General features: G+C 38.7%; 2 protein-coding genes across 3 annotated transcripts in view; one reads left to right on the forward strand and one right to left on the reverse strand.

Moving 5' to 3' along the window:
- LOC114669508 (presenilins-associated rhomboid-like protein, mitochondrial) overlaps positions 1–25,972 on the reverse strand; it is a 1,019,231-nt gene that overhangs the window by 113,813 nt on the left and 879,446 nt on the right. The gene's annotated exons all lie outside the window — the stretch shown is intronic.
- ubxn7 (UBX domain protein 7) overlaps positions 1–25,972 on the forward strand; it is a 143,181-nt gene that overhangs the window by 106,857 nt on the left and 10,352 nt on the right. For both annotated transcript variants that reach the window (XM_028825689.2, XM_051922887.1), the window contains one exon: positions 8,606–9,023. In XM_028825689.2, the coding sequence (XP_028681522.2) occupies positions 8,606–9,023 (418 nt within the window). The remainder of the gene's footprint in view (positions 1–8,605; positions 9,024–25,972) is intronic.

Raw genomic sequence — 25,972 nt, forward strand, 5'->3', positions numbered from 1 at the left:
ATTTTTCTGTAACCTTCCCCAGATCCTGTCTCGGAGGTCTACAGACAATTCCTTTGACTTCATGCTTGGTTTGTGCTCTGACATGAACTGTCAACTGTGGGACCTTATATAGACAGGTGTGTGCCTTTCCAAATCATGTCCAATTAACTGAATTTACCACAAGTGGACTCCAATTAAGCTGCAGAAACATCTCAAGGATGATCAGGGGAAACGGGATGCACCTGAGCTCAATTTTGAGCTTTTCATGGCAAAGGCTGTGAATACTTATGTACATGTGCTTTCTCAGTTTTTTATTTTTAATAAATTTGCAAAAACCTCAAGTAAACGTTTTTCACATTGTCATTATGGGGTGTTGTGTGTAGAATTCTGAGGAAAAAAATGAATTTAATCCATTTTGGAATAAGGCTGTAACAACAAAATGTGGAAAAAGTGATGCGCTGTGAATACTTTCTGGATGCACTGTAGAATGCTAAGATAAATACCTGATATCATTTTCGTGATGAAATGCATTAAAGCATGTATTAATCGTGGGGGCATGGTGGCATTGAGGTTGCACTGCTGCCTTGCAGCAAGGGGGTCCCGGGTGTTCCCTGCCTTGAATTTGCATGTTTTTCTGGTGGGTTTACTCAGTCTGCTTCAGTTTCCTTTCTAAGTCATGTAGGATGTGGGGTTTTGTTACGTTATTTTGACCCTGCTAGTGTATGTATTGCTCGTATTCACCCTGCGATATGCTGGAGCCATGTTCAGGATTTGCTCCTGCCTCGCATACAATGCTTGCTGGAATGGGCGCAACCCTGAATGGATGGCATAATTAAACATGTATAACGAAGATTTTTTTTTAAGTTCTGAACACTCCGTGGTCTAAGTTTATAACTAGTTTTAGTTTCACAAAGACGTTTATCATGTGGTCATTGGTTATGTGGAGAAAGAAAAAGGAAGGATAGGAACTCGGGGTTTGGTACGTCAGACAGAGACAGCACCATGTAATAAAGAAAGCCTGCTCAGAAGAACATCTATTGAATTCTGTGTTTTTGTCACCGATCACCAGATCACGAACCCAACATTTACACAATATTTAAGTTAAACCTGTGCGATACCCATTCATACATCCAGTTTTTTTTTTTGGAGCCTCGTCACACCTGCCATAAAGTTCTCTACATTGAACATACACCTGGGAACCCCTTACTGTGAGGGAGCAACACGATCGCCAAACTACCGTGCATGTTTAATACCTGCTTTAATGCATTTCATCATGAAAATGATATCAAGTATTTATCTTAGCATTCTAAATTTTCAGAGAGCAGGAATATCATGAAGTGAATGTATTCTGTGCGGCAGTAGCTGCCTGCGCCTCTCTTTGTGCAGAAGAAGTCGGTTTAAGAAGCACGTAGTAATTAACAACTGGGTCTGGGAACACTTAACACAAAGCATATAATGTGCTACATTAACTTATGACGGGGTTTGAGAAAATCTAGTAAATGAAACATTGATTTTAGGATGAAGTTTAGTTTACGACATTCCACTTTAATGACAAAATAAACTATGAGAATAAAGTAGAAATGTCGACTTTAATCTCGACATAAAGAGTGAGAATAAAGTGGAAATGTTGAGAATAAAATTTTTTTTTCTTCACTGTGTCCGTATTTTTTTTTTTTTTCTTCATGGTGGCTCTAATACGCTTCCGTAGGACTATACTGAAGCAAGGTCCATATTAATGCAATTTGCCTTAATGATGGTTCAGTTGGTAAAGATGTCATCACCAAGTTGCACTTGTTTTATTTTATTTTATTTTTATTTGGTGAATACTGTGTAATGCACCTGGGCTTGAAGAAATAGTGTTATTACTGGAAGTTGCACTATTATTTATTTTATTTTTATTATTTATTAGTTTAAATATTATGCAGTTTAATGATGGTAAAGTTGTTTAAAAAGTCACTTTACCGTGTCAGTGGACAGAGATTGTTAACATTAACAGAAAGTGTAGTTGGTTTACAAAAAATATTTACTATATATTTCTTTTCTAAGACATGTTCAGTGCAATACAACTTTTGACAAGCACCTCTGGATATTTTACTAAGCGTAAATGCCTTTTTGGATGGTTAAAAATATGTTGTCAAAATTTTAGTTTAAGTTGTTTGCAGAATTTGTTCAGTAAAAAGGTTCAATATTTTGACTGCAACTGTCATGCAGTGTGATTCTTTCTCTTTATTAGTACCACCCACTTGGAAACTATCACTTTATGGGGCCATACAAGCGTGTATTAATACTTGTGTGCACATTAAAATATTTTTTTGTACAATGTACAATTCTCATGATAGTGGAATAGGTTATTCTTAGCCAGTCTACTGCAGTAATTGCAGTGGAAAATGTGGTTAATATCCATTCATGCATATGAAAAAATACCGTTGAATACCGTAAAACCGGATAATTTTGAAAAATACAGTGATACAGAATTTAGGTCATACCGCCCAGCACTAGTTTCACAAGGAATATGTTTAAAATCTTTTTTGAATTTATTGCTGATTCTTTTTACAGTCAAGACAAATATCTTGGTAGATTCATTAATCCACATGCATCTTTTATTAGTAACTAGCAAACGTCATAAATGCTGTAGGACTTAAGCAGGTACTGACTATTTATATAACCTGTGCAATAATATTTGAATTCTTGAAGTCAAGGAAATTTGTAGAGCTACATTAAAAATTCAGCTTGTCTATTCACAAACATATCCTAGTATCTTACAAATTGTGTGGTAGAATTGTGATTGTTGCCACATATGTAGAATGTTTCACCCTCTAATTTGAGTGTAATCTATACTAATTAATAAAAGGCAAAGCCCTGACTGACTGACTGACTGACTCATCACTAATTCTCCAACTTCCCGTGTAGGTGGAAGGCTGAAATTTGGCAGGCTCATTCCTTACAGCTTACTTACAAAAGTTAGGCAGGTTTCATTTCGAAATTCTACGTGTAATGGTCATAACTGGAACCTGTTTTTTGTCCATATACTCTAATGGAGGAGGCGGAATCACGTATCGCGTCATCACACCTCCTACGTAATCACTTGAACTAAAAACAAGGAAGAGATTTACAGCACGAGTCAAACGCGGGAACGAAGGTAAATGACGTTAATTTTTGAGTGTCTTTTAATACTGTGTAAGCATACATATTAAAACATGTGCAATTAAACGTGTGCATTTACGGGGTGATTTCTCGGGCTTAAAAGCTCGCCTTTTATCAAACGTGAGAACAAAGGTAAATGACGTTAATTTTTGAGTGTCTTTTAATACTGTGTAAGCATGCAATTAAACGCGTGCATTTACGGGGTGATTTCTCAGGCTTAAAAGCTCGCCTTTTATTAAAAAAGTAAATGGTAACTGTTTTCATTCTGAAGGGCACAAACCACGTTGGATTTTGTAATGATAGTTGATTAGTAAGGTCTATTAAGGGATACTTACAGAATGATTAGTAATGCCTGTGAATGCCGACGCAAGTAGGAGAATGGGCGTGAACTAAAGAACGATTAGTAACTTGTACAGTAAATGTCTCTAAAGTCTGTCTATTAAAAAGTTATTATATCTTTCAATCCTGTGTATTGATTAAACTACGAACCTAACAAGATCACTACATGGTGTCAGAAGTGGCGGATTGGAAGAGGAATGTTAAGAAGAGATTCAGCTTTTGAATGAGTCGCGTGTCTGTTAGTAACCCGAAAACGCGATCAGAAAGCGCTAAGACGTTCTAGCAAAAGAGAAAAAAAAATATGTTAGGATTACAGCCCCCACCAAATCTCCAGTTAAAGGGAAATGTAGCTGAAAATTGGAAAAGATTTAAACAGAGATTCGAGTTGTATCTTGCTGCGATTGAAGCAGATAGGAAAAGTGAAAAAATGAAAGCGTCTATGCTTCTACATGTAATTGGTGAAGAGGCGCTAGAGGTGTATAACAATTTTCAGTTTGAAGAAGATGGAGACAATATGAAATTGAACAAAATAGTTGAAAAATTCGAAACGTATTGCAACCCAAAGTGCAATGTGACGTTTGAGCGGCACAAGTTTTTTTACGTTTCCAGAGAAGCGGAGAAACAATAGACCAGTATGTGACGGAATTGCGTAATAGGAGCTGTTCTAAGAAGAAACCGTCAAGACATCAAAGGACCAATAACCTCTAATCAGAACACTAACACCAGCGAAACAAATATTAACGAGAAAACAAGTATAAATCAGGAAAGAACATCTGAACTGCAAACACAATTAACCAGAATATCAAAATGTCAAGTAAAACCACCAGAACGACTCATTGAGACATGTTGAGGATTAAAGGAACATTTTCAATTAAGAAATGCTGAATTCCTTTAACAGTTGTGCTTTTTATACATAGTTTGAATGCTGGATGTATGCCTGAAATGTTCTGGATAGTTCAGTTGTTTGAAGTGATCAAGAATTAAACGTGTGCATTTACGGAGTGATTTCTCAGGCTTAAAAGCTCGCTTTTTATTAAAAAGGTAAATGCTAACTGTTTTCATTCTGAAGGGCACAAACCACGTTAGATTTCAGCCGTTAAACGCGCAAAAATGTCGGTACACCAGATAAATAAGCGCAACATATTATCAGTTGTATTGTATGCTTACAATACATATAGAAATGTGTTAATCGTTAACTAATAGTATCAGATGGTGTTTTTTGACTCGCGCCTTGATTTAAACGATTGCATGTCTTCGTGGGTTTGCATAGCTTATTGTCAATATCTTTACACCTCTTTTTAAGACTTATTGACTGAAACGGGCTTTCATGAAAAAACTTAGGGCTTTGCTACAAGATACACCCTCCACAAGTTAAGGAAGTAAAAATAATAGGTATATATTTCTGTTTTATTTAAACCTTTTAAGTTCGTATGCATAGCCCCATTTGGCTGTTTAAAATTTTTTTTTTTCTTCAGTAATATTTAATCTCATTAAAGAAAAACAACATATGTATTTTACTTTTTTTGTATCTCTTTAGAAATATTTTAGTGTAAAAGGATAATGAGTATTTAAACCTTTTATGTTACTTTATAAAGTTATTTTACACAATGTTGAAAAATTAATAAGAAAGCTACATATTTTGGCAGCTGCTGCTTTAATTTTCAATGAAATGAAAAAAGCTCTCCAAGAGAAAACCTCAATGAAGAAGAAACAGTTTGCACTATTTAAAAAGGAGAAACCCTCATTTATAAAGGTTTGCTGCAGATGACTTAACTGAAAATAAATTAATAGTTCCTATGTGTATAATGCATATTTATCTATTTGACTTATGCCTTTATTCCAGCAACTTGCAACATCTGAGGTACAATTTGTTACATTACTTTGGTTTTTTGCAGCACAGGCAGGTGAAGTGACTTCCTCAGGGTCACACAGTGGTGTCAGTACCAGGATTTGAACTGACAAGCTCCGGGTTTGCTTAAATATTACTGAAGAATGAAAAAAAACGAAAACGGGCAAATGGGGCTATGCATACAAATGTCCATCCATCCATTATCCAACCCGCTATATCCTAAATACATGAGCCAATCCCTGCCAACACAGGGCACAAGGCAGGAAACAAACCCCGGGCAAGGTGCCAGCCCACCGCAGGGCGCACACACCCACACACACCAGAGACAATTTAGAATCGCCAATGCACCTAACCTGCATGTCTTTGGACTGTGGGAAGAAACCAAAGATATGTGTATATGTAGATATGTACATATATGTATATATGTATATGTATATATATGTTTACATAACCTCTTTAACATGCTACTTCTCCGCTGCGAAGCGCGGGTATTTTGCTAGTATATATATATATGTATATATATATATTTTGTGAATTTCCCATCGGGATTAATAAAGTATCTATCTATCTATCTATCTATCTATCTATCTATCTATCTATCTATCTATCTATCTATCTATCTATCTATCTATCTATCTATCTATCTATCTATATGTCAATTTATGTATGTATATATGTATGTCTATGTTTTTATATATATATATATATATATATATATATATATATATATATATATATATATATATATATATATATATGTGCATATGTATATATATGTGCATATGTATATACATATGTATTTGTATATATATGTATATGTGGATGTGTATATGTATGTATATATGTGTATATGTAGATATGTACTGTATATATATATGTATATGTATATATATGTTTACATAACCTCTTTAACACACTACTTCTCTGCTGCGAAGCGCGGGTATTTTGCTGGTCTATACTAATAAAAGGCAAAGCCCTCACTGACTCACTCATCACTAATTCTCCAACTCCCCGCGTAGGTAGAAGGCTGAAATTTGGCAGGCTTATTCCTTACAGCTTACTTACAAAAGTTAAGCAGGTTTCATTTCGAAATTCTACACGTAACGGTCGACAACATCCGCCATATTAAACTTTCTTATTTATGGCCCTATCTTCATGAAATTTGGTAGGCGGCTTCCCTGTGCTAACCGAAACCGATGTACGTACTTATTTCGGTGGTATGACACCACTGTTGGCCGCCATATTGAACTTTCCAACGGTCTTTGTTAGTTATGAACCCATCTTCAAGAAATTTGGTACGCGGGTTCCCAACGCTAACTGAATCCTACTTACGTACATATATACGTCCATAGCCTGCAGCTCGGTCACCATGTGAGGTGGCATTAGGTCCCCCATCCCCACGCTTCCAACGTAGTTGGCTGCCTGCCTATATAAGGCCGTCCGTCGCTCCGGTTTCTTCATTCCCTTCCTTGCTTCGCCACGATATTCACGTCTCCCTGCTGATAACTGCAGCCTTTTTATTTAATCCACGGCTTCTCTGCTGTTTTATTATTCATTTATTATGATTATAGTTATTGTGTAGGTATTTTAGACTTAGTTTACATTGGTCAGGTACCCATTTCCTTTACCGTTCCAGCCGTACCCCCATTAACATGTCTATCGAGGTGATCGCCATCGATCAAAGAGTGGTTTCCATGCCCGGAGATAGTGACTGCCTTTTCCATTCTCTGTGTTACATATTGCACGGCCATATCAGGCTCACTCTTGATATCCGGAGGAACATTGTGTCTTATGTATTGAATGACTGGAACAGGTTCAAGGTGTGGACTGATGATGGTACAGGAGATAATCATACTACACAGGAGCACTATAAGAGTGAAATGCTTAAGCCCTTCACCTATGGTTCTGCATGTGAGTTGATGGCTGCCGCTGAATTGTTCGGTTGTCGCTTTCAAGTGTACCGAAATGGCCAAATATTTTACACCTTTCGACAACCGCCAATGCCTCTTAAACATCTTAGATTCACAGGGGACAATTTGAGTAGTGGACACTTTGATGTTTATGAATGTTTAAACTCTCAAAAGCTGGATGTGAAGTTATCGATGAAACCCATTTCAATTCAAACGCCTCCAATTTCCAGTAAGGCTCTGCTTCGCAATGACAATTAGTAAGTCTCAGGGACAGACCCTACAAAAGGTTGGTATTGATTTGAGGCAAGATTGCTTTTCACATGGTCAACTATACGTTGTATGCTCAAGAGTAAGCTCAGCGCACAGCTTGGTCATATTACAACCGGAGGGCCGAAGTTACAACGTGGTATACAAAGAGATCCTTAACAAATAATTATTGGTATATTTTCCCTCAGTTTAAAAAGGTTTTCTTCTTCATAAAAATTTTAAAGCAGTACTTCGCCGCTGCGAAGCACGGGTATTTTGCTAGTATTAACTAAAGTGTTCACCTCTGGAATAGTTTCAGCCAATATGTTGAGAATATTTTGTTGTTATATTATTTAGTGACTTAAGTCACTGCAGCATTCATTCAAAGGTTGTGTTATGTCTAGAACCACCGTTGAGCAGTATACCAACTATGTGCTTTATAAAGACCTGTTCCAGGTATCTCACTCACCTTGTTTTTGACTGAGCACATTACAGTCTTTGTCAATTGTTATCTTTGTGCAGTTTAAATGTATAGCTGTCTTTATTTTGCCACGTATCATTTTTTTGTTTATTGATTACTCTCAACTATCTTAACTGTATAATTCATGTCCTGTTTATTGGTACAATCAGATAAATAGCTTTCCACAGTTACCACCATTGTAATGGTGAAAAATGAAAACGGCAAGTAGATGTCATTTGTGTACTGAGAAGGGTTATAGGTACTCTTTCACTGGAAATGAGAATATAGTTATGAATTTTTTTGGGCTATGTGTTTTCAGTTTGTTGATTTTAAATTCACAAATTTTAACAATACATTTTTATTCTCAGCAAGATATTTGCTATTAAGTAGCTTTACAGTTTATAACTTTAAATCTACAGTGCCCTCCCGTTTGTTTTTTTGTAAATACATTTATGACTGTTTCTGACCTTTAAATGTAAAATATTACTTATCTGCTATGCCATTTACACCTACACTGTCATTTTTTTATTTGAATACACATTTTTATGTCACTTTTAGATTCATTTATACATTTTCTTCTCAAATAATTTCTAGAACTGTTTTGGCTAACATATATAATTTTAATTTGGGTATAAGGAATAAACCAGAACTAATTGTTGATGATGTTCCCCTTCTTAGGAAAGTCTGATTGATGCCAGTGAAGACAGCCAACTTGAAGCTGCAATTCGTGCCTCATTACAGGAAACGCATTATGAGTCAAATCAGCAAAATGTTCATTCAGAAGAGGAGTCAGATGCAGAGCCATTTTCAGACAGCGAAGGACTTATCTCAGTAGATGGCTCAGATGATGAAGTTCTAGAAGACCATCCAGAGAACCTCCAGCAAGACAGTTTCCTAAAATCAAAGAAATCTGTCAATAAGGAGTCTATCCATCGAAAGGAGGAGAGTAAAAAAAATCATTTGGAACTTCCATGTAGGACTGAGTCGCCACACGACAGTAGTGAAATTGTAAATCACAAGTTGGGATCTCCAGATATTGCTGTAAAACCAGAGAGACGGGAACAGACATGCTATCCAGACGTTGTACAGGATAATGGTAAGATATACTGATAACATCAATTGGCATATACAGATTCCAAGATGCTTTATCCATATGATGTATGACACTGTCAATCAAAAAATAGTAACAGACCAGCTCTCTCAGTAAGCCAGTTATACCATTGTTCAAGTGCTAATGTGTTCCATACTGCTGTAGGAGTCTTCTTTTTATATAGATGCCACTATGAATGGTGCTATCTCAGACTACTCTATACAATTACATTTTATGCATATTTTTTTCAAAAATAAATATGAGTCAGTAAAATGTAATCAGATGAATATAAGAAAACCCAAATTGATAAATGAATATTTATATGCAAGGGCAACTTGTGTAACTGGTAAAGTGAAAAATTATATTGTAACAGTTTGTTAAACAGAAAAAAATATAAAAAAGTAAATATCCTAAATATTTAACTGCACAGGCATTGTGAAAGTATGGCATGGATGGTAAATAAAAAGAGATTCTTACAATTTTACATATATATTCTAATAGTGCTGTACAACAGGTTATATTTGTGATTCTTAGTATAGGCCCAAAGTAAGGAAGCAGGTTAACAACTAGTTCCATAATAATGCAGAATTAAGAAACTTCCAGAAAGTCTAATGATGTACACATTCTTAATTTTTGCATGGTAGTAATATTGAGATCTGCCTAGGACCAAATTTTTCACCAAACTAAAAGTAAAATTTGAAGAAAGATATAGATGAACTAATAACACTAGTAGACAATAGTAAAGTAATAATTGTTAATAGTGACCTAATAGTGCAGTGCAGCAGCTGAGAAGGGTGATTCTCAGTATATGCTAGAGTAGGGAAGCTTTTTAACAGCTAGTCCAACCAGAAATAAGAAACTTTAAGAAAGTATAATAATTTATTCTGTCATGATTGTATTTCATGGTAGTAATATATTGAGTTCTGATAGTCATAATAGCATTTTGTTGACTGGAATAAAAGTAAAAAGTAATGAAAGAACTAGATCATCCCCCTACATCCATCTTCTCAACCAGCTTATCCAGGGCAGGGATGTGGGGCACCTGGTGCAAGGCAAGAACAACAAAGGTCCATTGTAGTGTGAACACACACAAACTCTAGGGGAAAGTTAGCAACACCAGTTCACCAAACGTGCGATTTTAGAACAATGGGAGGAAACCAGAGCACCATGAGGAAAACCCATGCAGACACTAGAAAAACATGCAAACTACATGCAGGGATCACCCAGGATGTGAACCCTGGTTTCCTTCTGTGCCACCTCAAAAACTAGGTCTTGTTTGAGAATCATGTGGCCAGGTAACAGCATTTACATATTGAAAAGAATTGAGGGTTAGTTGAGGAAGAAAAAATAAGTTAAGAACATAACACTAAAAACCTAATTGGAAAAGTTTAGGTAGCAGCCTGAAAGTACAAATACTAGTCTTTTTTGTCAACGTTTTTGAGATTATTCAAAAGTAATAACCAACAGTACAAACTGCTTATTTTTGCCATCGTCTTTTAACATATTAGCATATCTTTGCAAACCTAAAGATAATGGGGACAGTTTGATCATATTCTTTTCAAAATACCAAATATTGTTTTCATTTGTTCTTCCATTATCAGACCTGCCCATTCTAATTAAATGGCTGGAGTCTAAATGATGTACTATAAATTCAAAAGCTTTTACATAAATTCAAAAGCTTGGAAGCTCTATAATGTTTATATTTTCATACTAAATGTATTTTAAAAATGTACCATGACATTATTACAACATAGACTGAAGGACTATATTCTTCAAATCTTTTCATTGACTTTGGAAAACATTATTTTTGTGTCAGTTTAGTGGCTTAAAATAATAAAAATTAAATTTTCTGTTGCAGAGTTTTTCCAAAATAATTAGATAATAGCTGTAAAATATTACTACAGTGTATCAGAGAATAAAGCAAGCCATCCAAGGAATTACCTGCAAAGTTTAGAGTTAGGAATGTGTCAAGATGTAGATCAGGGGTAGGCTACTAAAAAATTATCTCCAGCACTGAAGGCTCTGAAGAGCACAGTGGCCTCTCTAATTCATAAATGGAACAATTGTGGAACAACAATTATTCTTCCTAATGTGCTGGCTATCCAGGCAAATGGGGGAGAACGTCATGGTAAGAGAGGTGTCTATGAACCTTATTGTCGCACTGTCTGAGCTCTAGAGAACTTGTATGGGGATAGGATAAATTTCCAGAAGTACAACCACCATGGCAATGCTCCTCTAATCAGGGATTTATGTCAAGGGGGTCAGACGACACATGAAAGCCCTCTTGGAGATTGCAAAAAGGCAACTAAAAACATTCAGACTATGAGAATTGTCAGATTTATAAGCAAAAGGAAATTAACTAATCACATTGTATTTCACCCTTTGATAATGTATTATTTTGCTTCTTTATAAAACCTATTTTGTAAAGAGTGAAAATTTAAAGTTCTCCAATTTACTATAGTCTGGACATGACTTCGTTTTAAATGCAGCATATTTAATAGAAAGTCTGATTTAGTGTGTTTTTCTGTGTATTGTTTTGTAAAGTTTTCATATAAACAGTGTCATTTGCCAGGTGACCATCTTTTATGATCTTGATTGTACATACCTTCACATCTCCACCCAAAAAAAAACTTAATGTCTCATTTGCCAAAGTACATAAACTAATATTCAAAATTACATTCAGGTTTTAGCATTGGTGGCCCCATAAATACATTTAAAGTAATGGATATATATTACAAAGATGAAAAACACAAATGATACAAGTAATTTACATCACTGTTAATTGAGAAGTTAACCTATTATCTTACCATATGGCCCAGACAACTTTACTAAAGTTGTTTAATCAGTTCTTTAACCACTACAATGTAAGTTATACAGATGAAAAAAAAATGATAGATGCAATGTCTGTGGTTTCTCAGGAGAAGGCAACTGTAATGGGACTTTAATGGGCATGTCAGAGCCAGTGCTGATGGCAATGAGGGATCCATGGGGGCCTTTAGTAGAGAAGAGCCTGTACTGATCACAGATACCATGGTACTGGATTGGCTGATTCTGATATATATTTTTTCATTTTATATAAAGTGTTAACTTTGGTACTTTTGTAATTTAACTATAGACCCACATGTGTTGCATGTTCATATTTTATTAACAAAATGAAATTCTGTAAGTGTTTTTCAGAGACCATAAAAATATTTATTAAATATTTTTAAATAAAATTCCTTTAAAATACATACATGCATGTTTAACAAATAAAATACTGTGCAAGTGTAAAATTTAAAATTATTATAAACCTTAAAAAAGCAGATGTTGAAAAAAACAGTTTTTTCTGATCTGACAATTTACTGATCACTTATCCAGTCTTTTGTAGTGATAGTTAGAATGGTGGCAAGTTGATCCAAGCATCACTAGCCTTTGTCTTTGGTAGGCGGAATATTGAGATTGAGAGGATTCTGGTGGTCGGTGATGTGATTGAAAACACATCATTGCAACAACTTGTTTAAAATAAGAGAAAAAATGCAACAGATCATTTGTTGGTAAGAAGATTTGATTGGGGCATAGTAGAAATGGGAATGATAATCCATGGAGAAAGTGAGAATGTGCTGGGTATGAACGTTTTAGTGGGACCAGACTGAACCTGGGTGGGTTTAAACATTTCTTAGAACCCAGTAGGCTTATTTTAATTGGCTAATCCAAACAGCCTTTTTTTATTTAGTATATATTTGCCTGTTAGACTAGATGCATGTACAGTTGACTAATGAACCTTCGGTGCTACTTTTGACCTGGTTCCTTATTTACAAGGAAATCTTGTTGAAATTAACTTAAGTTTGACTTCAATGCAAATACATGTCCAGCAGCTTCCATCTTTCATGCAGTTTAACATGATGAAATTTTTACTGGTGCAAAGATTCTTGTTTGTAGTGATCAGAAACCAACATAAAATATCTTTACCTTAAAAGTCAATTTTGTATGCAGCATGTCTTTTTTTCTTTGTCAAAGCAGACTGATAGGTAATTTTTTAAACAGGTGAGATTTTAAATGTGTTAAATATATATAGATAATACTTTATTTGCCCCAAGACAAAAATTTAGCTTTTTACAGTAAACTGTTCTGAATGATTTTGATAGATTACATCAAGTGTTGGATTGGTACTAAACTTTTGACTTCTGTATCGATACGAGATTTTGAACCTTGCTATTGGTACCAAAACAGTACTGAAAAAATAACGGAATACCCCAACCTCAAGTTGTACAATCATGAGCCTACCAACGTGTGTTGCGCCTGTTGCCCCACAATAGTGCATGCCTTTGCTGTAAGCTACAGTATGTTTTCCCTTTGAATTTTCTGGTGGCTTGAAATTTACTGTCTTCCACAGGATCTGCAATGCATTAAAGAGAAGGAGATGGAAGAAGGAGGAGGGTGTAATGGTTGGTCCACCGTAGAGTCTAGGGTTAGGGGAATTGTCCCACACTGAGTCTACAGTGTACATCATTGCCTTACTACAAGCAGTATACCTTTGAATTATGTGGTGCAGGCAGTCTTAAACTTTTTAATCTGAGGACCCAACTAAGAAAATCAGTGCTGTACTGGTACCCAAGAACAGGAATACTATCATAGTGACAGTGGAGTCATAAAACGACAAGTAAGAATGGCCATATAATTTAACAAAGTAACCAGTTTGTTTCCTTTATTGCATATTTATCACATGAATATTACAAACAGAGGCAAGTGGGAATCAAATGTAAACCAACACTTCATTCATCCAAACCTGTTTGTCCTGAGCAGGTTTAGGGGGAAGCTGGTGCCTATCTCGGCAAGCATAGGGCACAAGGCAGTAAAATCTCTTGGACTGAGCACCAGTTCATTACAGGGTGAAGACACATAAACATACACTGGGTCCAGTTCAGCATTGCCAATCCAACTAACCTGTGTGTCTTTGAATTGTGGGAGGATACTGGAGAACCTGGATGAAACCCACATGCACGCAGAGAGAACATGCACACTTCACACTTGGATCAACTGTGAATTGAACCTAAAACAATTAAATTCAAAACAAGAATAGATTCCTGAGGTATATCACTGTCAGTGGGAATGCTTACTATAAGATGTAGTAAAGCTGAAATTCTTAAGAGGATTTTTGAAAGAACAGGATGAAAGGTTACTTAACTTAGCAACTAGACACATGGTGCAGGATAAAGAATGAAGTAGTTCAAAAATTAATTAATCAATGCCCCCTTTTTACCTTTTTTTTAAGTAACCTTTTCAAAAAAGATTCAGCCTTAATTGTACATTTTTCTAAATAAGTTCACAAATACTTAGTTTTATATACAGTAATCCCTCGCTATATCGCGCTTCGCCTTTCGCAGCTTCACTCCATCGCGGATTTTATATGTAAGCATATTTAAATATATATCGCAGATTTTTCGCTGCTTCGCGGGTTTCTGCGGACAATGGGTCTTTTAATTTCTGGTACATGCTTCCTCAGTTGGTTTGCCCAGTTGATTTCATACAAGGGACACTATTGGCAGATGGCTGAGAAGCTACCCAACTTACTTTCTCTCTCTCTCTCTTGCGCTGACGTAGGGGGGTGTGAGCAGGGGGGCTGTTCGCACACCTATACGATAGGGACGCTCGTCTAAAAATGCTGAAAGATTATCTTCACGTTTGCTATCTTTTGTGCAGCTGCTTCCTGAAACGACATGCTGAACGGTTCTTCGCATACTTAAAAGCACGAAGGGCACATATTGATTTTTTTATCTGTCTCTCTCTATCTCTCTCTCTCTCTCTCTCTGCTCCTGACGAGGGGGTGTGAGCTGCCGCCTTCAACAGCTTTGTGCCGTGGTGCTTCGCATACTTAAAAGCCAAACAGCACTATTGATTTGTTTGCTCCTTTGAAGAGGAAGATATGTTTGCATTCTTTTAATTGTGAGACAGAACTGTCATCTCTGTCTTGTCATGGAGCACAGTTTAAACATTTGAAAAAGAGACAAATGTTTGTTTGCAGTGTTTGAATAACATTCCTGTCTCTCTACAACCTCCTGTGTTTCTGCGCAAATCTGTGACCCAAGCATGACAATATAAAAATAACCATATAAACATATGGTTTCTACTTCGCGGATTTTCTTATTTCGCGGGTGGCTCTGGAACGCAACCCCCGCGATGGAGGAGGGATTACTGTACTCCAGGTTCCATTTAATATTTAAATGTTAACCAAGTAAAAAACAAAACAAGAAAGCTAAGTTATTTCTAAAAACTGTAAATACTATTTATATTTATACAGGTGAAGGAATAGATCTTGCTAAGGAATTCTGAGGCCAGTGTGAAATGTTTTACTCTACTAACTGCCATCTTGCTGAATGTCTACTGCTATCTCAGGCTTTTCATATTTTCTGGTATTCTTATGGTTCTCAGTGGTCTAACAAACAATGTTCTTCACAGTACCATCCAATGGACATAAATCAGACCACTTTCATACAGTGTGATGAGAAGGAATTCTTCCTTGCTGTGACAGGTTAAAGGGCAATTATCTATCTATCTATCTATCTATCTATCTATCTATCTATCTATCTATCTATCTATCTATCTATCTATCTATCTATCTATCTATCTATCTATCTATCTATCTATCTTCTTATATAATACGCTACCGTGGCTGTCCGTTTGTCTATCCAGGATTTTAAATCACCTGTAGCTCACAAACCATTTGACCTATTGACCTGAAATTTGGTACACATATACTACTTGACCTCTACTGTCTCCTTTCAGGGTGATGGTTTTTATTACTCTTTTTATTTTTATTTTATTTTATTGTAGAATCAACTCTCGGGTGCCATTCTCATCCCTACCACCACCGTCACTTCCTCTACCTCTTCATATCTTAAATCATTCTTGAGGCAGATTAAACACTTAAGTGCAAGCTTAAGTGAAAAATTAAGAAAAACCTACTAAGTAATTACAACACAAAACTGACTTAATCATTTTTTAACGCGAAAAAATGCAGACAGAAGAAGAGAAGAAACGGGCCGATAGGGTGGAGAAAAGAAGAGCTGCTCAGGAAGCAGCAAGCGCATCAACCTCTGAGCAAACAAATGCTAAACGTACAGAGGAAGAGAGTATGAAAACTATAAGTCAAGTGTGTGCAGTGCGCCGTTACTAGTATCTATAGATATTGTAAAAAGACATCAATAATAAAGTTTTGGGGAGTCCACCCTGTATACTGTCACTACCACTAAACGGGCAGAGAGTAGTTGTTAAACACAGTCAAGACAGACTGATTTGGTGAGTGGAGGATTTGGTCTTTATACTTTCTCGACAGAAAGAGGTGGGATAGGAAGGGAAGTGAGGTCGACAGTGGGTTTGGTCTGTTACTGGACGTGGGTGAAGCTTTAATTGGTCATCCCTCCTGAAGGTCTGTGAAAGGGGGAGAAAAGGCATTAGTGCGATTCATCAACCCCTGACTCTGTAGCTTACCCTCAGTTAAGCCATTACACTGGCTCCCATGCACGTGCGTGTGACAATATATATATATATATATATATATATATATATATATATATATATATATATATATATATATATATATATATGGTTGAAATAGTTTACTGTCAAATAAATGCAAAGAGTACACGACACGTGTTTCGCCCTAAACTATTTCAACCATTCTATGATCTGCTCCTCACAAACTGAGGGCACCGTGGCGGATGTTAGCAGATTGCTGGCCAACCACAAGCGTTACCTGGTAGGTAACCACCCATACAATCAGATTGTGACACAGACTTCGAATGCCGTGAATGTAATTACCCCGATCTACATGCTGTCAAATAAACGAACCACACGCCGTGGCACAACGTTAGGGTCATCGCCTCTGGCGCTGATGTCCGAGGTTCGATTCCCGAGAGGGAGTGCAGTGGAGTGTGTACACCTGATGAGCCCAGAATGAGGGCGAAACACGTGTCGTGTACTCTTTGCATTTATTTGACAGTAAACTATTTCAACCATTCTATGATCTGCTCCTCACAAACTGAGGGCACCGTGGCGGATGTTAGCAGATTGCTGGCCAACCATAAGCGTTACCTGGTAGGTAACCACCCATACAATCAGATTGTGACACAGACTTCGAATGCCGTAAATATATATAGATGTGTATATATATATATATATATATATATATATATATATATATATATATAATATTGGTCAAAAAACTCCTTGGTGGCAGGGCCCCGGGGGTGGATGAGATACGCCTGGAGTTCCTCAAGGCTCTGGATGTTGTAGGGCTGTCTTGGTTGACACGTCTCTACAACATCGCATGGACATCAGGGACAGTGCCTCTGGATTGGCAGACCGGGGTGGTGGTCCCCCTCTTTAAGAAGGGGGACCGGAGGGTGTGTTCCAACTACAGAGGGATCACACTCCTCAGCCTCCCTGGAAAAGTCTATTCGGGGGTTCTGGAGAGGAGGGTCCATTGGATAGTCGAACCTCGGATTCAGGAGGAACAGTGTGGTTTTCGTCCTGGTCGCGGAACAGTGGACCAGCTCTACACCCTTAGCAGAGTCCTGGAGGGTGCATGGGAGTTCGTCCAACCAGTCTACATGTGTTTTGTGGACTTGGAAAAGGCGTTCGACCGTGTTCCTCGGGTGTTGAGGGGGTCCGGTTTGGTGGACTCAGGATTGGGTCACTGCTTTTTGCAGATGATGTTGTCCTGTTTGCTTCATCAGGCCGTGATCTTCAGCTCTCTCTGGATCGGTTTGCAGCTGAGTGTGAAGCGGCTGGGATGGGAATCAGCACCTCCAAATCCGAGACCATGGTCCTCAGCCGGAGAAGGGTGGAGTGCCCTCTCAGGGTTGGGAGCGAGATCCTGCCTCAAGTGGAGGAGTTCAAGTATCTCGGGGTCTTGTTCACGAGTGAGGGAAGAATGGAGCGTGAGATCGACAGGCGGATCGGTGCGGCGTCCGCAGTGATGCGGGCTCTGCATCGGTCTGTCGTGGTGAAAAAGGAGCTGAGCCATAAGGCAAAGCTCTCAATTTACCGGTCGATCTATGTTCCTACCCTCACCTATGGTCATGAGCTATGGGTAGTGACCGAAAGAACGAGATCGCGAATACAAGCGGCTGAAATGAGTTTCCTCCGCAGGGTGTCTGGGCTCTCCCTTAAAGATAGGGTGAGAAGCTCAGTCATCCGGGAGGGGCTCAGAGTAGAGCCGCTGCTCCTCTGCATCGAGAGGAGTCAGATGAGGTGGCTCGGGCATCTGATCAGGATGCCTCCTGGACGCCTCCCTGGGGAGGTGTTCCGGGCACGTCCAACCGGGAGGAGACCCCGGGGAAGACCCAGAACACGCTGGAGGGACTATGTCTCCCGGCTGGCTTGGGAACACCTCGGGATTCTCCCGGAAGAGCTAGAAGAAGTGGCCGGGGAGAGGGAAGTCTGGGCATCTCTGCTCAAGCTGCTGCCCCCGCGACCCGACCTCGGATAAGCGGAAGAGAATGGATGGATATATATATATATATATATATATATATATATTGTACAGTGATCCCTCGCTGTATCGCGCTTCGCCTTTCGCGGCTTCACTCCATCGCGGATTTTATATGTAAGCATATTTAAATATATATCGCAGATTTTTTGCTGGTTCGCGGATTTCTGCGGACAATGGGTCTGTTAATTTCTGGTACATGCTTCCTCAGTTGGTTTGCAAAGTTGATTTCATACAAGGGACGCTATTGGCAGATGGCTGAGAAGCTAGATTGCTTACTTTTCTCTCTCTCTTGCGCTGACTATCTGTGATCCTGACGTATGGGGATTGAGCAGGGGGGCTGTTCGCACACCTAGATGATACGGACGCTCGTCTAAAAATGCTGAAAGATTATCTTCACGTTGCTATCTTTTGTGCAGCTGCTTCCTGAAATGACATGCTGCACAGTGCTTTGCATACTTAAAAGCTCGAAGGGCACGTATTGATTTTTGGCTGAAAAACAAACTCTCTCTCTCTCTCTCTCTCTCTCTCCCTGCTCCTGATGGAGGGGGTGTGAGCTGCCGCCTTCAACAGCTTTGTGCCGCGGTGCTTCGCATACTTAAAAGCCAAACAGCCCTATTGATTTGTTTGCTAGAGATTGTTTTCTCTATCTATGTGACATTCTGTGCTCCTGACACGCACTCCTTTGAAGAGGAAGATATGTTTGCATTCTTTTAATTGTGAGACAGAACTGTCATCTCTGTCTTGTCATGGAGCACAGTTTAAACTTTTGAAAAAGAGACAAATGTTTGTTTGCAGTGTTTGAATAACGTTCCTGTCTCTCTACAACCTCCTGTGTTTCTGCGCAAATCTGTGACGCAAGCATGACAATATAAAAATAACCATATAAACTTATGGTTTCTACTTCGCGGATTTTCTTATTTCGCGGGTGGCTCTGGAACGCAACCCCCGCGATGGAGGAGGGATTACTGTATATACATATATATTGTCACAAAGCCACAAAGAGCCATAGCAAGGTTTGGGGCAGCCACTCATATATTTGGTTTCCTGGCTGCAAATCGTAGTTTTAAATGATAGCACTGCTGTGCACAAAACTGAGTCCAAAACAGAACTGAGGGAATAGGGAAAAGGTGGAGGCTTTTAAAGGGGAAGACAGGAAGTGAGATCAAAGAGGTCAGGCTCCTGAAGGTCTTCAGCCATAGGTTCGAGCCCGGACGTGACATCACAGGGGCCGGAGCCGGCAAGGTCTCCTTCCATAGGCTCGGTCCTAGAAGTGACATCAAGATGGCCTGGTGGAATCTCCCGTGAATGGTCTACAGGAAAGGGAGAAAAAGAGTCAGTGCACTCTGCCACATCCCGGTATGACTCGGAACTGCCCTTACTCAAGTCCTTTAGCTGCCTCCCATACACGTGTGTGACAATATATATTAGTGCTGAGCAACGATTCAGATTTTTAATCGCGATTAATCACATGTTTTTCTGCAAATCACATTATGTGCAAAATTCAATGATGAACTCAAAAGTAGTGTATTGTGTGTATTTGGTTTGAAGAAACAAATAAGGTGCTTTTTAACAGCAGTATTTCCTTATCGTAGTAGCAGTTAAAATATTTCTTGTAAATCTCAACTTAAACATTAATGTAAACAAATCAAATATAAAACCAAAGCTATTTGCCACTGCCAGGTCATTAACTTTTTATCTAGTTTGTTATAGAAAAACAAGTTACCCTTCGAGTTTAGAGCCACGATCATAACAGTATAGTAGGCATCTTCCGAGCAACAGCAAGTTAACATTTCTAAATCTGTTTTCTTTTTTATCTGAACAGATACCAGCAGAAACATCCACTTTTATCAGGGAGCAGCATAAACAGTCTATGTTCAGTAGCAACTCTATGAGGGGTAATGTTTTATCCAAAAAACTCAGTTTTCTGAAAAGCACACATAAATCAACATTAAATGACTGTAACTGCCAGCAGCGGCTGCACAGGGGTAACTCGATGGCCAGAAGGAATGCACGGTGGGCTGGCTGTCTTTGTGAGACAGGTGCGCGGGGTTGGCAGTTGCAGTGAGATGCAATATGGTTTGTACCTCCTATCATCGTAAGTGTCTGTCCTCCCAGGCGAACATTGCCATAGGGTGCATCAGCTACACGAATGTGTTCAGCACCACAATCAGCTGGGGACCGATCAGCTGATGCCGGTACCACACTTTCGTTTTCGATCTACATCTCCAGATCACTTGCATCAAAATTAGAGTCCAACAAATCAGAGTCCAATTCATCAATAATATGAAAAAAGTCATCGACGGATTATTTTGCTTTGAGCATTCACTTTGGTATCTCTCCACATGCCATTTTAGAAGCTGTTTGCTCTTCGCTACTCATGCACGCGCAGGGAATCAAGGTCGAATCAACAAAGCTAACTTTCCCTCTAGCAAAAGTGTATCGAAAAGCGCTATAACAAGAAGATCACTGATCTCTATCGATCGCTAATGAGACTTGAGGCTTTCAAAATAATAATAATAATAACAAAAACTGCATTGATGCGTGATAATATGTATATGATATAATAATATAATCTATCCATCCATCCATTTTCCAACCCGCTGAATCCAAACAGGGTCACGGGGGTCTGCTGGAGCCAATCCCAGCCAACACAGGGCACAAGGCAGGGAACCAATCCCAGGCAGGGTGCCAACCCACCGCAGGACACACACAAACACACCCACACACCAAGCACACACTAGGGCCAATTTAGAATCGCCAATCCACCTAACCTGCATGTCTTTGGATTGTGGGAGGAAACCGGAGCGCCCGGAGGAAACCCACGCAGACACGGGGAGAACATGCAAACTCCACACAGGGAGGACCCGGGAATTGAACCCAGGTCCCCAGGTCTCCCAACTGCGAGGCAGCAGCGCTACCCACTGCGCCACCGTGCCGCCCATAATAATATAATGATATATAAAAAAACGAGTTCACTCACCCTTCATAACACCTTGAAAATCGTCACATTCGTGTCCTAAACCTTTTATTTTCATTTTGACATTTCAGTTTAGTGGTACAATCTCTTCGCCTTACAAGCTTGTTTGTCAGTTTTTGATCTCTGTTTCTTTTATGCTTCTCTGCTGTCAGTCTTCTCAGGCTAACTGTTTAATAGTTGTGAAATGCGAGTTGAGGAAATCGTATTATATTTTTGTGCCACAGAAACAAAAGCTTTCCATTAAGTGTCAATGGCATTGGTTCACATACTGACACATTAACAAATACAATAAATACCAGCAGGCATATCTATAGGCACAGAATTGACACTTGAGTGAACTTTTGTAGTTTTACTACATAATTTATATGGTGACGTATCGCAAACATGTATTTGATCGTGAGCCATAGTTTTAAGAAACACTTCTCTTGTGTGCTGAAAAGCGGCAGGAAGCAGGGTTTGTCCCCGCAGAGTCTACAGTGAGTTGGAGAGTAGAATACAGAAGAGCTAAGCCACAAGGTATTTTAAAACTGTTGGTAATTTCCTTGTCAGAGACTTGATGAAAAGTAAGGAGAAATAAAGGAGAAATATATACCAAGGTCTGTAAGTTGAGATTGGAGAGCTAATTGAGTTTTTAAAGTGTCACTTTTAATTACAGGACAAAATGAAAAGGTCCAAATTCCTTCTCAGTTTATTTCTGCTGAAGACATGCCTCTCTTTTCTTACACTCTGTAGTTGCTCACCATGCACAGGATGACTCCTCAGATTCCCTTTTCTCAGTTTATTACACTTTCTTATATTCCTGCTTTTAGTCTCTCCTAAAGTCTGACTGTTGGTAGCAAATTGAAACGTGTGAGTCCTCAAGTATTGTAATACTTTACAGTAATGTAGTCATTGTGCTCTTTTAAGCAAAGATTAGAAAGCTGATTCTGAAAAAAATACTTTTGACATTGGCTAATATACCGATCAACAGTTGAACCATTGAGATGAGAATCAGCCCTTCTCAATCAGCAGCTGATTGATCAAAGCACTACTAGATGGGAATTTGCAAGTGAGCCATAGAATGAAGAAAGATACTGATATGTATTCAGCAGTTGGCAAAAGAATGACAGACTTTAGTAGGTGTGAATAGGAGTATGCAATACGTATCATTTACTATAATATCTTAATTGTTGTTTTAATGATCTGCGAGCTGAAATTACTGAGTATGTCACTCACTTTGCAAAATACAATCAAAAACACGCCTTGAGAGTCCATGCATTCACTGTCCTATGTAACCTAACAGAAACAGGATAGACTACTTACTGTGCGTGCGCAAAGTGAGCGCATAGGCGGAGAAGACCGTTGCTGCTGGTCACAGGATGTGGCAGAGATGGAGTTCAGGAGAGCAAGGTGCAGAGCTCAGAGGGGCGTGAACATACACAGGCAGAAGTAGGATTTCAGACCCGCCCATGTAATGTTATCTGCATTTGCACAGTTAGATGTGGGCATCTCAGAGTTTATCACTCCATCCTATCCTGTTTGCTGCTTCAGGGAGATTTACTCAATCTGCCAAAGCACTTCTTCATTTTCCTATTTAAATGATTTTTCATAAATGTTACATAAGCTCCAATATATTAAGTTACTAGCAAAATACCCACGCTTTGCTGTGGCGAAGTACTGCTTTAAAATTTTTATTAAGAAGAAAAGTAAACCTTTTTAAACTGAGGGAAAATATACCAATAATTATTTGTTAAGGATCTCTTTGTATACCACGTTGTCAGTTCGGCCCTCCGGTTGTAATATGACCAAGCTGTGCGCTGAGCTTACTCTTGAGCATGCAACGTATAGTTGGCCATGTGAAAAGCAATCTTGCCTCAAATCAATGCCAACCTTTTGTAGGGTCTGTCCCTGAGACTTATTAATTGTCATTGCGAAACAGAGCCTTACTGGAAATTGAAGGCGTTTGAATAGAAATGGGTTTCATCGATAACTTTGCACCCAGCTTTTGAGAGTTTAAACATTAATAAACATCAAAGTGTCCACTACTCAAATCGTCACCTATGAATCTAAGATATTTAAGAGGCATTGGCGTTGTCGAAAGGTGTAAAATATTTGGCCATTTTGGTACACTTGAAAGCAACAACCGAACAATTCAGTGGCAGCCATCAACTCACATGCAGAACCATAGGTGAAGGGCTTAAGCATTTCACTCTTATAGTGCTCCTGTGTAGTATAATTGACTGTCCCAGTCATTCAATACATAAGACACAATGTTCCTACAGATATCAAGAGTGAGCCTGATATGGCCGTGCAATATGTAACACAGAGAATGGAAAAGGCAGTCGCCATCTCCGGGCATGGAAACCACTCGGTAAGTGACAGTTCTTTGATCGATGGGGATCACCTCGATAGACATGTTAATGGGGGTACGGTTGGAACGATAAAGGAAATGGGTACCTGACCAATGTAAACTAAGTCTAAAATACCTACACAATAACCAAAGCCGTGGATTAAATAAAAAGGCTGCAGTTATCAGCAGGGAGACGTGAATACCGTGGCGAAGCAAGGAAGGGAATGAAGAAACCAGAGTGAAGGACGGCCTTATATAGGCAGGCAGCCAACTACGTGGGAGGCGTGGGGATAGGGGACCCAACACCACCTCACACGGTGACCGAGCTGCAGGCTATGGACGTATATATGTACGTAAGTAGGATTCAGTTAATGTTGGGAACCCACGTACCAAATTTCTTGAAGATGGGCCCATAACTAACAAAGACCGTTGGAAAGTTCAATATGGCGGCCGACAGTGGCGTCATACCACCAAAATAAGTGTGTACATCGGTTTCGGTTAGCGCAGGGAAGCCACCTACCAAATTTCGTGAAGATGGGGCCATAAATAAGAAAGTTTAACATGGCGGACGTTGTCGACCGTTATGACCGTTACGTGTAGAATTTTGAAATGAAACCTGCTTAACTATTGTAAGTAAGCTGTAAGGAAGGAGCCTGCCAAATTTCAGCCTTCTACCTACACGGGAAGTTGGAGAATTAGTGATAAGTGAGTCAGTGAGGGGTTTGCCTTTTATTAGTATAGACTAGCAAAATACCCGCGCTTCGCAGCGGAGAAGTAGTGTGTTAAAGAGGTTATGTAAACATATATATATACATATACATATATACATATATATACATATATCTATATATACACATATCTACATATACATATATATACATATATACATATATATATACATATACACATCCACATATATATATATATACACACATATCAACATATATATACACATACATATACACACATACACATATATACATATACACATACATACATAGTGCATTGTAACACGGGCTGTGATTGTTACATGGGAGGGAGACGACAAATCACAGCTTCCCGCTTTCTAATCGGGCCTGTGATTGGTGCTTTGATGGATGCCCAGATCCCACAGTATCTCCCTTTAGGAGAGGCGTTAGGCAAGTGTAATTTAATAGCAGTGCTGCAAGTTTAGCTTTACACCTGTTTTTAAGGCTTATTGACTGAAAGGGGCTTTCATGAAAAAAGTTAGGACTTTGCTACAGGATACACCCTCCACAAGTTAAGGAAGTAAAAATAAAGGTATATATTTCTGTTTTATTTAAACCTTTTAAGTTTGTATGCGGGCGGTATGGTGGCGCAGTGAAAGGTGCCAGTTAGGAGACCCGGGTTCGCTTCCCAGCGTGGAGTTTGAATGTTCTCCCTGTGTCTGTCTGGGTTTCCTCCGGGTACTCCGGTTTCCTCCCACAGTCCAAAGACATGCAGGTTAGGTGCAGTGGTGATTCTAAATTGTCCGTGGTGTGTGGGTGTGTGCGCCCTGCGGTGGGCTGGCACCTTGCCTGGGGTTTGTTTCCTGCCTTGTGCCCTGTGTTGGCAGGGATTGGCTCCTGTATTTAGGATATAGCGGGTTGGATAATGGATGGATGGACATTTGTATGCATAGCCCCATTTGCCCGTTTTCATTTTTTTTCTTTCTTCAGTAATATTTCAGTAAACCCGGAGCTTGTCAGTTCAAATCCTGGTACTGACACCACTGTGTGACCCTGAGGAAGTCACTTCACCTGCCTGTGCTGCAAAAAACAAAAGTAATGTAACAAATTGTACCTCAGATTTTGCAAGTTGCTGGAATAAAGGCATAAGTAAAATAGATAAATATGTATTATACACATAGGAACTATTCATTTATTTTCAGTTAAGTCATCTGCAGCAAACCTTTATAAATGAGGGTTTCTCCTTTTTAGATAGTGCAAACTGTTACTTCTTCATTGAGGTTTTCTCTTGGAGAGCTTTTTTCATTTCATTGAAAATTAAAGCAGCAGCTGCCAAAATATGTAGCTTTCTTATTAATCTTTCAACATTGTGTAAAATAACTTTATAAAGTAACATAAAAGGTTTAAATACTGGTTATCCTTTTACACTAAAATATTACTAAAGAGATACAAAAAAAGTAAAATGCATATGTTGTTTTTCTTTAAGGA

This window comes from Erpetoichthys calabaricus, chromosome 2 (assembly GCF_900747795.2).
Source record: "Erpetoichthys calabaricus chromosome 2, fErpCal1.3, whole genome shotgun sequence".
Classification (NCBI taxonomy): Eukaryota; Metazoa; Chordata; class Cladistia; order Polypteriformes; family Polypteridae; genus Erpetoichthys; species Erpetoichthys calabaricus.